The sequence below is a fragment of the Sarcophilus harrisii genome, chromosome 2 (genome assembly GCF_902635505.1).
Source record: "Sarcophilus harrisii chromosome 2, mSarHar1.11, whole genome shotgun sequence".
NCBI classification, from domain to species: domain Eukaryota; kingdom Metazoa; phylum Chordata; class Mammalia; order Dasyuromorphia; family Dasyuridae; genus Sarcophilus; species Sarcophilus harrisii.
In genome coordinates this window covers 311,425,810-311,438,750 of record NC_045427.1, presented here as the reverse complement: position 1 = coordinate 311,438,750, position 12,941 = coordinate 311,425,810, and the positions used below count along the sequence as shown (strand labels likewise).

The 12,941-nt window shown below is 36.7% G+C and overlaps 1 protein-coding gene across 2 annotated transcripts in view; it reads left to right on the top strand.

The window, feature by feature from the left end:
* Positions 1–12,638, top strand: part of LOC105750359 (deubiquitinase DESI2-like) — an 89,525-nt gene extending 76,887 nt beyond the window's left edge. For both annotated transcript variants that reach the window (XM_031952609.1, XM_031952610.1), the window contains exons 4-5: positions 419–560; positions 11,701–12,638. In XM_031952609.1, coding sequence (XP_031808469.1) covers positions 419–560; positions 11,701–11,925 — 367 coding nt within the window. In that variant the 3' untranslated portion in view covers positions 11,926–12,638. The remainder of the gene's footprint in view (positions 1–418; positions 561–11,700) is intronic.
* The last annotated feature ends 303 nt before the right edge of the window (positions 12,639–12,941 follow it).

Below are 12,941 nucleotides of genomic sequence, written 5' to 3'. Positions count from 1 at the left end.
ATATTTGTTGATTGATTTTAACTACTGTGCTTCTCTTTTTCCTAACTGCAAATATTCATTTCCCTCCAAAAAGTTGGAGAAGGGAAGAAAGAAATCACAAAAGGGCAAAGTTACTTCTATTGTCTTCTCTCAGAACCAATGTTTTGGGGTGTGTACATGTCATCTGTGTGTGATGTATGTGTGTTTATAAATATATTGAAGGAAACACAGCCTTCCAAGGTGGGGTAATTTTAAGACTTTAGAAGCTGGCCTGGCAAATAAACAGAATGATTATTCTCTACCACACTTTTGATGAACCAAGTTCCATTCTCCCCTCTTGCTTCTCAGCCCTCTTGGTCAATGGGGTTGTCCCTACTGTCCACAGGGTTGGCTGTACCCAGCTGGAGGCTTTCTCTCACCTTAGTATTTCCTGCCACAGAGAAGCCATAGCCCTGGGTACCACTGACTTTACAGAAGAAGATGTGGACAAGATCTTGGAGGAGCTGGGGAAGGAGTACAAAGGCAATGCCTACCACCTCATGCACAAGAACTGCAACCACTTCTCAGACGCCCTGGCAGAGGTGAGCATCAGCAGGGGCCTTGGGTTCATCTCTTCCCTTTATTCCTGGCCCAGGAGAGGAGCCAGGACGCCTTGATCCCGGTGCCAGCACTGCCAGTACCTGTGTAACTATGTTTTAGTCATTACTCTGGATCTCATTTATAAAATTGTAATGGGGGGTTGGCACATGCTTAGACCCCCTCCCTGCAAATGGCATCATCAACCTTAGGTAGTTTAGACATGTGGCAATTGATATAAGTATATATTGTATAAAAGTAAATGAGGTAGACTATGTGGTCAGATTCAGCATGGCATAGAGCAGGGATTCTGAAACTGGGGTTCATGAACTTGTTTTTTTTTTTAAATATTTTGATAACTTTAATTTCCATATTTCTTTTATAATCTCATATATTTAAAGACATTATTTTGAAAATAGATCTCGAGACTTCTTTGGACTGCCAAAGGGATCCATGACACAAAAAAGATAAGAATCTCTGTCATGAAGGATAATAGATCAACCAATCTTGACATTAGGAAGACCAGATTCAATCCCTGACTTTGCGAAACTCACTTAACCTCTCAGTGACTTAGAGAACTTTCTAAGGTGAAGATAAGTTGCTGATCTTCGTTGAAGGTTGGAGTTTCCACATGCAAATATTCTTGATATCAGTAGTTCTCAAACTGTGATCTGGGGACCCTTGAGAATCTCTAAGATCTTTTTAGAGAGTCTGTGAGGTCAAAACTATATGGGAAATTTTGATAGATCACAAATAAATAAAAGCTTATGGTAGGGTTCCTCAATAATTTTTAAGAGTATAAAGAGATCCTGAGACAAAAAATTTGAGAACTGCTGCCTTATATTGATGAAATGATAGGTCTAGAAGAAAAAAATCTAAATAATTAATTGGACCTCTAAGTTCTGTGATGGTGACTATTGACTGGTTACCATGAAATAGATTTAGAGCCTGACTTTAGATCAAAGGAGATTGATTCAAAGGAAGCAAAATAACTAGAATACATTGTGAATATACGAATGCTCTCTCTCCTCATTTCCATCTCCCCATATTCCCTGGCAGAAAGGAAATATATGATTATTATAAGTAAAATGAGCCTTTTATTGCTAAAGCTAGGCAGCTTGAAAGGGCAGGGCAAAATAGGAGCCAAAGGAGAAATCTTTCAAGCCTGACTCAGATCTCTTTCCTGGCAGCAATCTCCCTCTCATCACAGATAGGCAGCAAATTAAACCCTGCCCTTAGTGAGCTTTGCTCTTGTGACCACATTGCTCTTCTGGGTTTACATCTTGGTTCACTTAACACAGCTGTTCTCAAGGGTGATGTCCTCAACATCTGCTGGTTCGTGATGCTCCTCCACGCATCCCATAGGCAATCAAAAATGCAAGCCATGGGAAGTGTACTGCTGATGCTGTTGTTTTTTAAAAGGTATTTTATCATTAAAAATTTGACTCCATGATAAAGTTTAATGATGCAGTGAACTGGGATTTGTTACCAAAAGAGTTGACTCTTCCTTTAAGAGGTCAGGATCCCTTTAGGACTAATCTTGGTCCATTATTGAATTATGAGATTGGAATCCATGGTGGAGAGTGGGCCCTTAGTGGAATGAAAGAGGAAGAGCAAAACAGACCCCCCTGGGCTCAAAATTGCTTTTCATTGTTACGTTTTACATCCTTATTTAGCAATAACAGTAACAATAACAACAACAACAACAATAATAATAACTTGATCTTCTTTGGGGTGCCATTTATGTTAGGGACTCATCTGAGAGGTTTTTTTTGGGGGGATATGCTTGTTTTTGTTTCTTGGTTCTATTGTGGGATGAATTCAGAACTCTATTTGTATTGTTCTGTGCAAAAAAAAAGGGATCCATTATGATGTCCTGTTTTTTTGGGGGGGATCTATTGGGGAAGTTTGGGGTACCATTTGTGTTGCTATGACTCAAAACAATTTTCATCTGGGACAATTTTGGTATTTTTCCTGAGAATGAGACTTTCAATTAACTCTAAATTTCTAGTCCTTAAGGGGAGAGGTCCACATATTCTGGAAGTTCATTGGAGACTAGAGTTTTCTCTGAGAGAAGAGACTCAGTTTTCTCTTCTGTATTTTTCACAAATGTTAATTTGTTTGTAATATGTTTTAGTTTTCATTTCTTTTTTAAGTCACTTAAGTTGAGACAGGTCCTTATAAGTACTAAATAGACAATAATCAATGATAAACTTTTAAAAATGACATTTGTTATAATGCTAGGCCTTGAGCCTCACAAAAAACCATTGATTTTGAAAATGTCTAACTCTGTTGAATAGAATGTTTGGGAGTTTTTACATGTCATTTAGGAGACCATTAAAGTTCTGCTCAGTGGAGTTAATGGCATTTTTTAGGGCAAGGCACAGGAGGAGGCACTTGAAAAGACAATACTTGATTTCCATCCTCCTCAACCACTGCCTAACTTTCAAAGAAGTTTTGAGAAGTGAGGACATGGTCAAGTTTTCCAATTGCTCTCCAGTGTCTCCGTTTCCTCTCCTGTCTTTCACTTCTCAATTCTTTTTTTTTTTTTTTTTCACTTGTCAATTCTTGCAACATGGCTTTCAACCTCATTATTCAACTGAAACTGTTCTCTCCAAAGTTAACAGTGATCTATTAATCTCCAAATTTAATGGCCTTAGCTTCGGTCTTCATTCTTCTTTATCTCTCTGTCACATTTGGTTACCTTTTCCTTTTGATGACCTTCTCCTTCTGGATTTTATTTCCTTTTTAGCTTCTCATGAAACTGCTTTCTCACAATTTTCTTCCTACTCATTTGGCTGTTCCTTCTGTGCCCTCTTTGATAGATCTCTAATCATGTCATTCCCATTAAGCATGATTGTCCCACAAGGCCTTCTCCCCTTTTCTCTCTGTACCCATCAGTTTCCATGGGTTTAATTTCACTTCTATGTGGATAATTAGAAAATTTACATATCTAACCCAAGTCTCTCTCCTGAGATATAGTCCCACAAAACCAACTATTATTGAACATCTCAGTCTGGATGTCCTTTATATATCTCAAACTGAGCAAAACTCATTATCATCCCCTTCTCTCCTCAACCTATCACTCTTCCAAACTTCTCAATTAATGTCTCAGACATCATCATCCTTCCATTTAGTTTCTCAACTTTAGTGTTATTGTTTACTCTACACTTAATTACCCCAAATATCCAATCCATTTACAAATCTTGTTTCTATAATCACCACATATCTTGTTCAGGTTTCCTTTTTTTTATCCACCCATACCACAATCCTAGTTCAGGTCCTCTTTACCTTTCAATTGGACTATGGCAATAACTTTCTAATTCATCTTCTTGTCTCAACTCTCTTCCTATTTAGAGTCGTCATCCACACAATATCAAAATAATTTTCCTAAAGCACAAATGGCTAATATTAGATATCACATCCCCTGCTCCCTGCAAAAGTATAGACCTTATCATGCCATCATTCTTTCCCCAACATTGTTCCCTCCCACATCTATTCCCCCTATTATAAATTCTAGTGACTCCCTAATATCTCCAAAATCAAATATAAAATCCTCTTTTTTGTTTTTTTCCGGCATTTTAGGTCCTTCACAACTTGGTTTCTTCCTATATTCCTAATGCTCTTACTCTATCCTTCCTGTCTAATTGCCGATCCTTGCAGCAATACCTAATCTCTGTGCCTTTCCACCGACTATTCTCAATACCTGAATTTCTTTTCCGGCTCACTTACTTCTGCCTCACAGAATCCCTGGCTTTTTTGAATGCTCAACTTCCCTGTCTCTAGGAAGCTTTTCTCAGCCCTACTAGAGAGCCTTCCCCTCTAACATTACCTTTCATCTGCTCTATATAGATCTTATAATAAACCGCATATTAACTTGTTGTCTTCCCCATTAGACAGTACTTATATGTGAGCTCCTTTGCTTTTTCTTCTTGTATCTCCAATACTTAGTACAGTGTCTGTCACATAAACATATTTGATAAATACTTGTTGATTGAAGAAAAATTGCTGATATTTCAATCTACATGAAGGTATTATTGCTCAGACAGAAGTAGACTTGTCCACAATAAAAGAGCTTCTTGAAAATGCGTATTTGTATTTTTGTTTTTTTTTTTTTTTTTTGGAAAAAAGTATTTATATTCCATTTATATTGTATTTGAAATAGCTAAGGAATTCATTTATTCAGTTTTATTTGGTTTTCTGAAACCCATTTAAAAACATTTGCAATGGGGAAAAAACCCATTACATTAGCTTTTTTTGACTGTCAGTTACTTTGACAATTTATCTTTATCTATTTTTTTCAAACCAAGGGATCTACATTGTAGTTGTAAAATTATTTTTTGAGCCTTAATAGACATCTCATTTTATTTAGAGTTAATCCAACATTCTAGTCTGTGAAGATCTTTCTGTATCCTGACTTTGCCCACTTGTTAGCTATCTCTCCTAGTTTTTTGTCACCTGCAAATTTGATTACCTTGACAAAAATGCCTTTATCAAGGAAATTAATGAACTGTTAAACATCCTAAAGGCACAGATCCTGAGTGCCCAACTAAAGACCTACATTGAAACTGACATCAAGTCTTTTGGCCCAGCTATTCAATTATCTTTTACTCTACTGAAATGTACTCTTGATCCAATTCCCTTTTTTTCACAAGGACCTCATGAAATACTTTGTCAAATGATTTACTTAAAATTTGGGTAAGCAGCAGGATGAATACAGAGAGGCTTGGAGAGACTTACATGAACTGATGCTAAGTAAAATGAACAGAACCAAGAGATCATTATATACTTCAACAACAATACTGTATGAAGATATATTCTGATGGAAGTGGATTTCTTTGACAAAGAGACCTAACTAGTTTCAATTGATCAGTGATGGACAAAAGCAGCTACACCCAAAGAAAGAACACTGGGAAATGAATGTAAACTGTTTGGATTTTTGTTTTTTTTCCTGGATTATTTCTACTTTCTGAATCCAATTCTACCTATGCAACAAGAGAACTGTTCAGTTCTGCTGTTCTTCCATCTTTTGAAAAATTAAAATATTGAGTCAAATCAAGAAAGTGTTATCCATTTGGCTTTTTACAGAAAAAGGAATTTCAGCAAAGATATTGATAATGAATTCATCTATCTATGCTATTCCATCTTTCTGTTCTAGGCTTATGAATTGTTAACCCGAATTCAGTTTATTTTCTCTTTCTGTACTTGTAGTCTATAATGTATTCTGATGACAACAGGAAATTGCTTTGGTTTTAATTTTCAAGTTCTCCCAAATTCTCTCTCCATGTTTTTTCCCATCTTGGTTACTGGAACTTTCACGTAAATATATCTCCATATCTTGTTGCAGCATTTTTTGCCACCATCATGGAACCGAGACCAATAACGTAACTGCTTCATCATGTTCTTAATTCTGAGTGCTTCAAAGTTGAGCCAGCCCATGTGGCTGACCAGAAGCAGTCAGAGCAATTTAGTATAAGCTCCATGGAATATACTCCAATACAACCCCTATTAATGTTCAGTGCTCCTTCTTCTCTTTCTTTTCCATGTCACATTCTTCCACCCTTTAACCTCTTGACATAGATCAGTATTCTTCTTCTCCAGATCCTTTCTTTATTCTCTTTTTTCCACACTTACTAATAGTTTAATCTTGAAACAGATTTATGAAATATTTTGCATTCAGAGTAATTTTGCACTTAGAAACTTGGTCATGAAATGACTTGTATTTATGCTCTGAGTTATAGAGCAAAACTTTCTAACAATGAGCTGGAGGTTGAATCTCAGACCTTACCAGGAAAGATGACCATCTCTGTTGTGGCTACCATTGCATGTTGCAAAGGGACACCAGATAACATAAAGGCATGTTGAGGAACAGAGTATTATGTGAAATAATGTTAAAATGTATTCTTTATTTAAAAAAAAAACTTAAATTAATTTTAAACTTAAATATAAAATGTGAAAAGAAAAAACTTCTGTGTACATAGGAAAACATAAGAAAGGAATCAATATAAAACAATAAATTCCCATTTCAAGAAAACCTGTGTAATAAATGCTACATATTGCTTTTAAAGCTACCCAGCTTTTTTGTATTTTTTATAGGTTTTCTTTTGTTCTTTGCTTTGTACTTTTTAATTTTATTTGTTTCCCCACTCTCCAGAATGCTACAATTAAATGTGAACAAACATATATAAACACACACACAACTATATATATCTATATCTATAAACATTCATATGTATATATATATATATGCACACACATATATACATGTAAGACTTCTATTTGTCAGTTCTTTTTCTGGATGTGGATAGAATCTATCTTCATATGTCCAATTCTTCCCATTTAAAAAAATTAGCCAGCTCATCATTTCTTATATCACAGTAATATTCCATCCCAATCATATGATACAGTTTGTTTTGCCATTCCCTAGTTGAAGGGCATCAGATGTAACATGTATCTCAAAGTTGTTTTGAATATTTTTGATCAGAATAAAAACAAACAAATAAGCATGATCAAGTGGAAGTAAGATCATAGTGGGGAAGAGTTGGTCCTCTCAAATGACTTTTTTCTCTCATAGCTTTTGCTAACAGAGTGCCTATGATAAAAACAGAACATGTTCATTCATACCTCTCATCATCTCTCCTAGTCCAAAGAAGGCAATACAGATATGACAAATATGGCTGTTGCCACAGTTTTGTGACTGTCATGTCATAACTACACTTCTTCCCTTTCTCTTCCTTCTTCTCAAAGCTCCTGACATGAGTGAAAACCTCCAACCCACTGTCTAAGAGCTCATGTCACATTAATTTCCTTTTCCCCCAAACTAGAATGAAATACAAATCCCAGAATTTGTGTGTGTGAATGTACGTATGTTTTGTGTGTGTGCAGTCAACTCCTTATCAGGAGTTAATAGTAATAATAATTGACTTAATACTAGCAATAACAGTAGAGCAGTTTTTAATGATTTGGAGGTGTAGTGATTTCACTGATAAAAATAAAGCTGGTGAGAAATCATCCTCTATTATGCAGATTGGCACCTGCTTTGCATTTTATAATCTGCAACATAGAATTTGGTCTCTGTCACACAGTGATTATGTGTTAGAGAAAAACTTGAATTCAGGTCTTCTTGACTTCAAAGCCTACTATATAGCACTTAAAATTTTCAAAGTGAAAAATGAGTGTCTTATTAAAACTCAAAGTATTCAAAATTTTTTAAAGGAACACATCATTCTCCTTCATAATCTAGTTAATGGAGAGACAATCCTTAGAAGGATACCAACCTGCCTTTGATATTCTTTATAATCCCTTATTATAACCCATGTCCTCTGAATTATAGTCACTTAGGCTTGATATATTTGCGTATTCTATTCTCTGTTCTCCATATTTGATAGAAGTGAGATTCCACAAACTTTGTCTTTATTGCTAGTTGCTTTCAGGAGAACTGCAGGGCAAGCAGTCTGTGGGGATTGCCATTCTCTTTTCTTACTTTGTTGACATCTTTTTTTTTTTTTTTAACTTTGCTAAGATTTGACAAGCATATTTAACTTCCTTTCTCCTTGTCTCACTAGTCCCTTAATTTTTCTTACCAACTTGTCTTACTTATTTGTCTTACCAATTTCCTTCTCTTTCTCACAGAGTTTTCTTTCTCTTTCATGAGAGACATGATCGGATCTCTTACTAACTATATCCTTAAATTATTGGTGTAGTAACTTTTATCAAAATAGGAAATTAATCCTTTCTTGAAGGGCTTTTCCTCAATAATCCTACACTGGTTTTCTGGACAGGTTATGATAAACTAGTTATGATAAACCGGGTGGATATCTGGTAAGAATTAAAAGCCTGAAGCTTTAGAAATGAACTCCAAATTGTAAACTGTCAAACATTGGCAAGCTGGGGGGGAGAGAAATTCTATGGTTCCTGAAGGCTTAGGTTCCTGTTCAGTAAGTCTGTCTTTGCACTTACTAGCTGGTTGACCCTGGACAAATCATTTAATCCTGTTTGCATCAGTTTCCTCATCTGTAAAATGAGCTAGAGAAGGAAATAACAATCAATGTAGTATCTTTGTTAAGAAAACCCCAAAAGGGTTCATGAAGAGTTAGACATGACTGAAAAATGAATGAACAACTGAATAACTGACTCTGAGCCAAAGTGATGTGACAGAACATGAAGAGGTAAAGGGAACTTTTCCCTTACCTTTATTTAGCCTGAGATGTGATAGATGAGCTGTTGCTCAAAGTTCCCTAAATCCTGTTTTCAGCTTGTTCTCTACTCGATGAACAGTCCCCTTGAGACACACACAAGCGAATCAGGGAAAAGCCAACAATATTTCTGGGCTGAAAGCCAGAAAATGGAACAAAACCCCAAACAGCTGCTGCTCCTGCTGCGGATTCCTAATCTGTACAAGTTCTTCAAACCTGAAATTCCAGGGCTACTCCTTGTCTGGCAACTTATTCCTCTCTCTTTCTATCTCTCCTTTTCCCTGCTTCCCTCATCTTCAAACTTCATCAACTTTCCAGTTTTCTCTGAAGCATTGCATTCTCACAGAACCCTAGAATGTTAGGTTTGGTTTACAAGATCCTATTGACTAGCTCCCATTTTATAGATGAGAAAAACTGGGAACTGGAGAGATAAATTGATTTGCCAATGGCAAGCCAAGACAAGACCTCTTGATTCCCAATATCATCTTATTTTTCAGTATAATGGGGAGTTCTGAGGCTGTCTCTTCATAATCACTGTTGTTTATAACATTACACTTTGATGTTTTAGTTTAATGAAAAAATAAAAATCCAAAATCCCAAGCTTTTTTGTCCAAGGATTCTCTCATTTGATTCACTAGAATGGCTTATATTATTATTGCAAAAATGATGATCTACTTCAACGCCTCAAGACTCTGTGATTTCTATTAGTGTGGTTGCTCCCTCAATCACAATCCCTTTTATGTCTTACTAAAGAGTTTTTATGGCCTAAAATAACTCTATTACCTAGAGGCTCACTTTCTGCTGGTGAGTTTCCCCAAATTTAACTATGTAAGTTTACAGACAACATATATACTGGGCCTTAGTTTTTCATCTGTAAAATGGGAGCTTTGAACTAGATTACCTATAAAGTCCCCTTGAATGCTAAATCTATGATTTTTTTTTATCACTAGGCTCATGTTTAAAGTTTTTCTTTGGTTGGACCAACTAGGCATAAGTTTTCAAGAATCCAGAGTCAACTCTATGCCATGGTGAGATAGTAAAGGAAGATTTAGTGAAGAAATAATAGTGTAGAGTTTTGTAGCTCTTTTTTTTTTCAAAGGATCTTTGCATCTCTTATTTCCTTCCCTTTATTGACTGATATATTCTAGCAACAAGTGCAGTTTCTTGCCTACAGTAGATGCTTAATAAATTTGATGAATTCTTTGTAATTCCTATCTTGCCAAGCATAGTAATTTGCATGTAGAAAATATGTGTATAGACTGTTCATATCCTTTAACTCAGAAATTCCATTGCTAGCCATATTTTCCAATGATGATTTATAATATAGGTCCCGTATAAATCTAATTGGGCTATAAATCAAAATATTCATAGTAAATTTTGGAAGTAAAGCCAATGACCATTAACTGGAATATAGCTAAACAAAACTTTCTATATGATAATAACAAAAATGTTTTTATGTTATTAGAAAAAAGTAAAATGAACACACCAATGAAGCATAAAAAAATACCAGCTGATGAAGTAAGTAGAGTCAGGAAAACAATGTTCATAGTTACTGTAACAATACAAATAAAGAACAAAACAAAATACCAAATATAGCAAGATTGTAGTTAACTATGTTTGGCCTTAAAAAAAGAAATTATAAAATGAAGCTCCTTTTGTTCTTTGCAGATATAGGGAATAGTTGATGTGGAATTTGGCACCTCTTGTAATATTGTTGATGTATTGGTTGGTTTTGCTAAACTTCTTCCCCACTTTCTTTTAAAATTTTTGTTACAATATAAAAACAAAGGATAGCTATAAGAATAAAAGGGAACAAAGTTATTGTATTAAAAACTAAAGTTTACAACAACTTTACTTACAACTACTTAAATGTGATACAAATATTCCCATTTTAAAGCTAAGAAAACTGAGGTGCTTTAAGGTTGAGAATATAGCTATACAAAAGATTACTCTCATGGAAATATTTTAATTCTTGATGAAATATCAAATTTTCATTTCACAACTATATTTCCTTAAAGAAGATGACTGAAAAAAAGGGTTGATTAAAATCTATCTTATTTAATAACTTTCCTCTCAGCAGCTATAAAAGGCTATGTGGGCAAATTGAAATCATCTGGTTCTACAATCCTTCCTTCTCTGACCTGGCTTTGGAATTAGTGATTTTTATTATTCCCTTCATTAATGGTAAACAAACTTGCTTTCAAGCCTGTCCCTCTTTGCAGGAGCAGTTGTCTAGTAGAGGAAATGCTACCAGGCATTCAGTGAAACAGTAGATTAGTGTAACCATACAGAAGTTTGACATTGAAGCTAGAAAAACTTCTCTCTGGATAGTTTGTCCTTCCAAGTAGTTTCACTAAGATCCTGAAGGTAGAGGGCCCTGAAACTGGGAAGCAGAAGGCGGAATAGGGGAAGCCAGGATTTTGACCCAAATCATTTGCCCTATCCTGGCAGCCACTTAGGCAGAGCCAAGCCTATAGGAGTTCCTGTTTGTTGTCTGGCAGTGTGTGTCACTACAATAGGGGAAGGTGAGGAGGGGGAGGGAAAAACTTTCTGACCCAATTAAGACCCCAGTCCCCCTCTACTTAGAATACTTCCCAGGAGCTCTGTTAAGTTTTGGGGGAACAGGGGGTTCACAATAATTCAAAGTCACACTCAAGATCTCCCTTAGTAGAAGTATGGACCAATGATAAGATTGTTAGATTTTGAGTTAGAAGACCTATGTCTGGTTCTTCCAGATATTATTATTATCTGTGTAAGGCTATAAAATGAAGACTTACACCTTTCTTCCATCTCTGCACCTATGATCCTATGATCCCTTTAACTCAGAGGCACAGAGAAAAGAATCAGGGATTTGTCCTTGTGATGCTGGGTGTCTCTGAATGTCCTTTTTTATATCACTATATATCATTAGCATCAAACCTGTCATTCTCTCTGTGTTTGCTCTTGCTAGATCCTGTGTGGTCGGGAGATACCTCGGTGGGTGAATCGCCTGGCCTACTTCAGCTCATGCATCCCTTTTCTCCAGAGCTGTCTCCCCAAGGAATGGCTAACCCCAGCAGCCCTGCAGACCCACATAGGCCTTGGTCTACGTAAAGAAGACTCGGGCACGGCAGTGGACGAGGAGATGCCCTCCACCTCAGGCACCTCGAGGACCTGCAAACACACCCGCGTCTGAGCTGGGCCCTGCCACCCTCCTCCTCCCCTTCTTTTAGCCTCCTCTTCTACCCATGACTTCTTCTATCCCTTCTTATTCTTCTTTTCCCTTTCCTGTTCTCCTCCCAGGAGGCTGGGGTTTTCTTTGCCTCTATTGCTCTGACAAGAAACTGAACCATCTCACTGTTCCTTTGGGCCACTGAAACCTCCACGACACTAATGCAGTGACAAAATCACATGTGGATGAATGGGGAAGGGCTCCCTCCAAATTGTTAGACTTTGGAGGACTGAGGTATCTTTGAAGTCTCTCTACTTCAGAAGAATTGTTTTTATTCTATAGTGAGCCTGGACAATCTCCTCCCTCCTTGACACAGCTTTACTGTCCCCTAAGCCCCTTGTTTTCAAAGGAGAGAAGAGGAGCTATTTGGGGCAATGTTTCCATCAGACCAGCAACAACAGCCCTTCCCTCTAAGTATTCTCCCATTTGGGGGAATCAAGGATTTTCTGAGGCATTTGGATAACAGGGTGACACTCTCCAGAGTTCCCACTGGAGGATGTATGTATGTATGTGTATGTTTTGGGTGGTATTTTATATTCAAAAATCATAGGACTTCACAAAGACAGCAGAAAGAGGTTTATTTTGTGGATGGAGCAGTAGAATTAGGAAAGGGTAGGAGGAGGGTTAAGCATATGAATGAAATAGGTTGAGAAACCTGTTTAAAAAAATGAGACAATTGGTGTCTCTCTTTTATCCCTTGTTGTAGACTGCACAATACTGTAAAGCAACTGAAGAGAGCAGCAACTTTTCCCCTAATAGTTGACTTCCTCCAATACTTGACCCCAATAGGAAAAATGGAGAGCAGTAGAGAGCTAGTTCTTCAGCTCCCCTTTTCCTTTTTTTTTTTTTTTTTCTGTCATTGAGAATCACCCTTCACTGGGCTAAGAACTCTGTGTGAGTTTCTGAGTGAGAACTCTGAGGATATCATTTAATGAAAGGAATAAGGATAGGGCCAGAAAGATCTGCTTCCAGCAACTCAT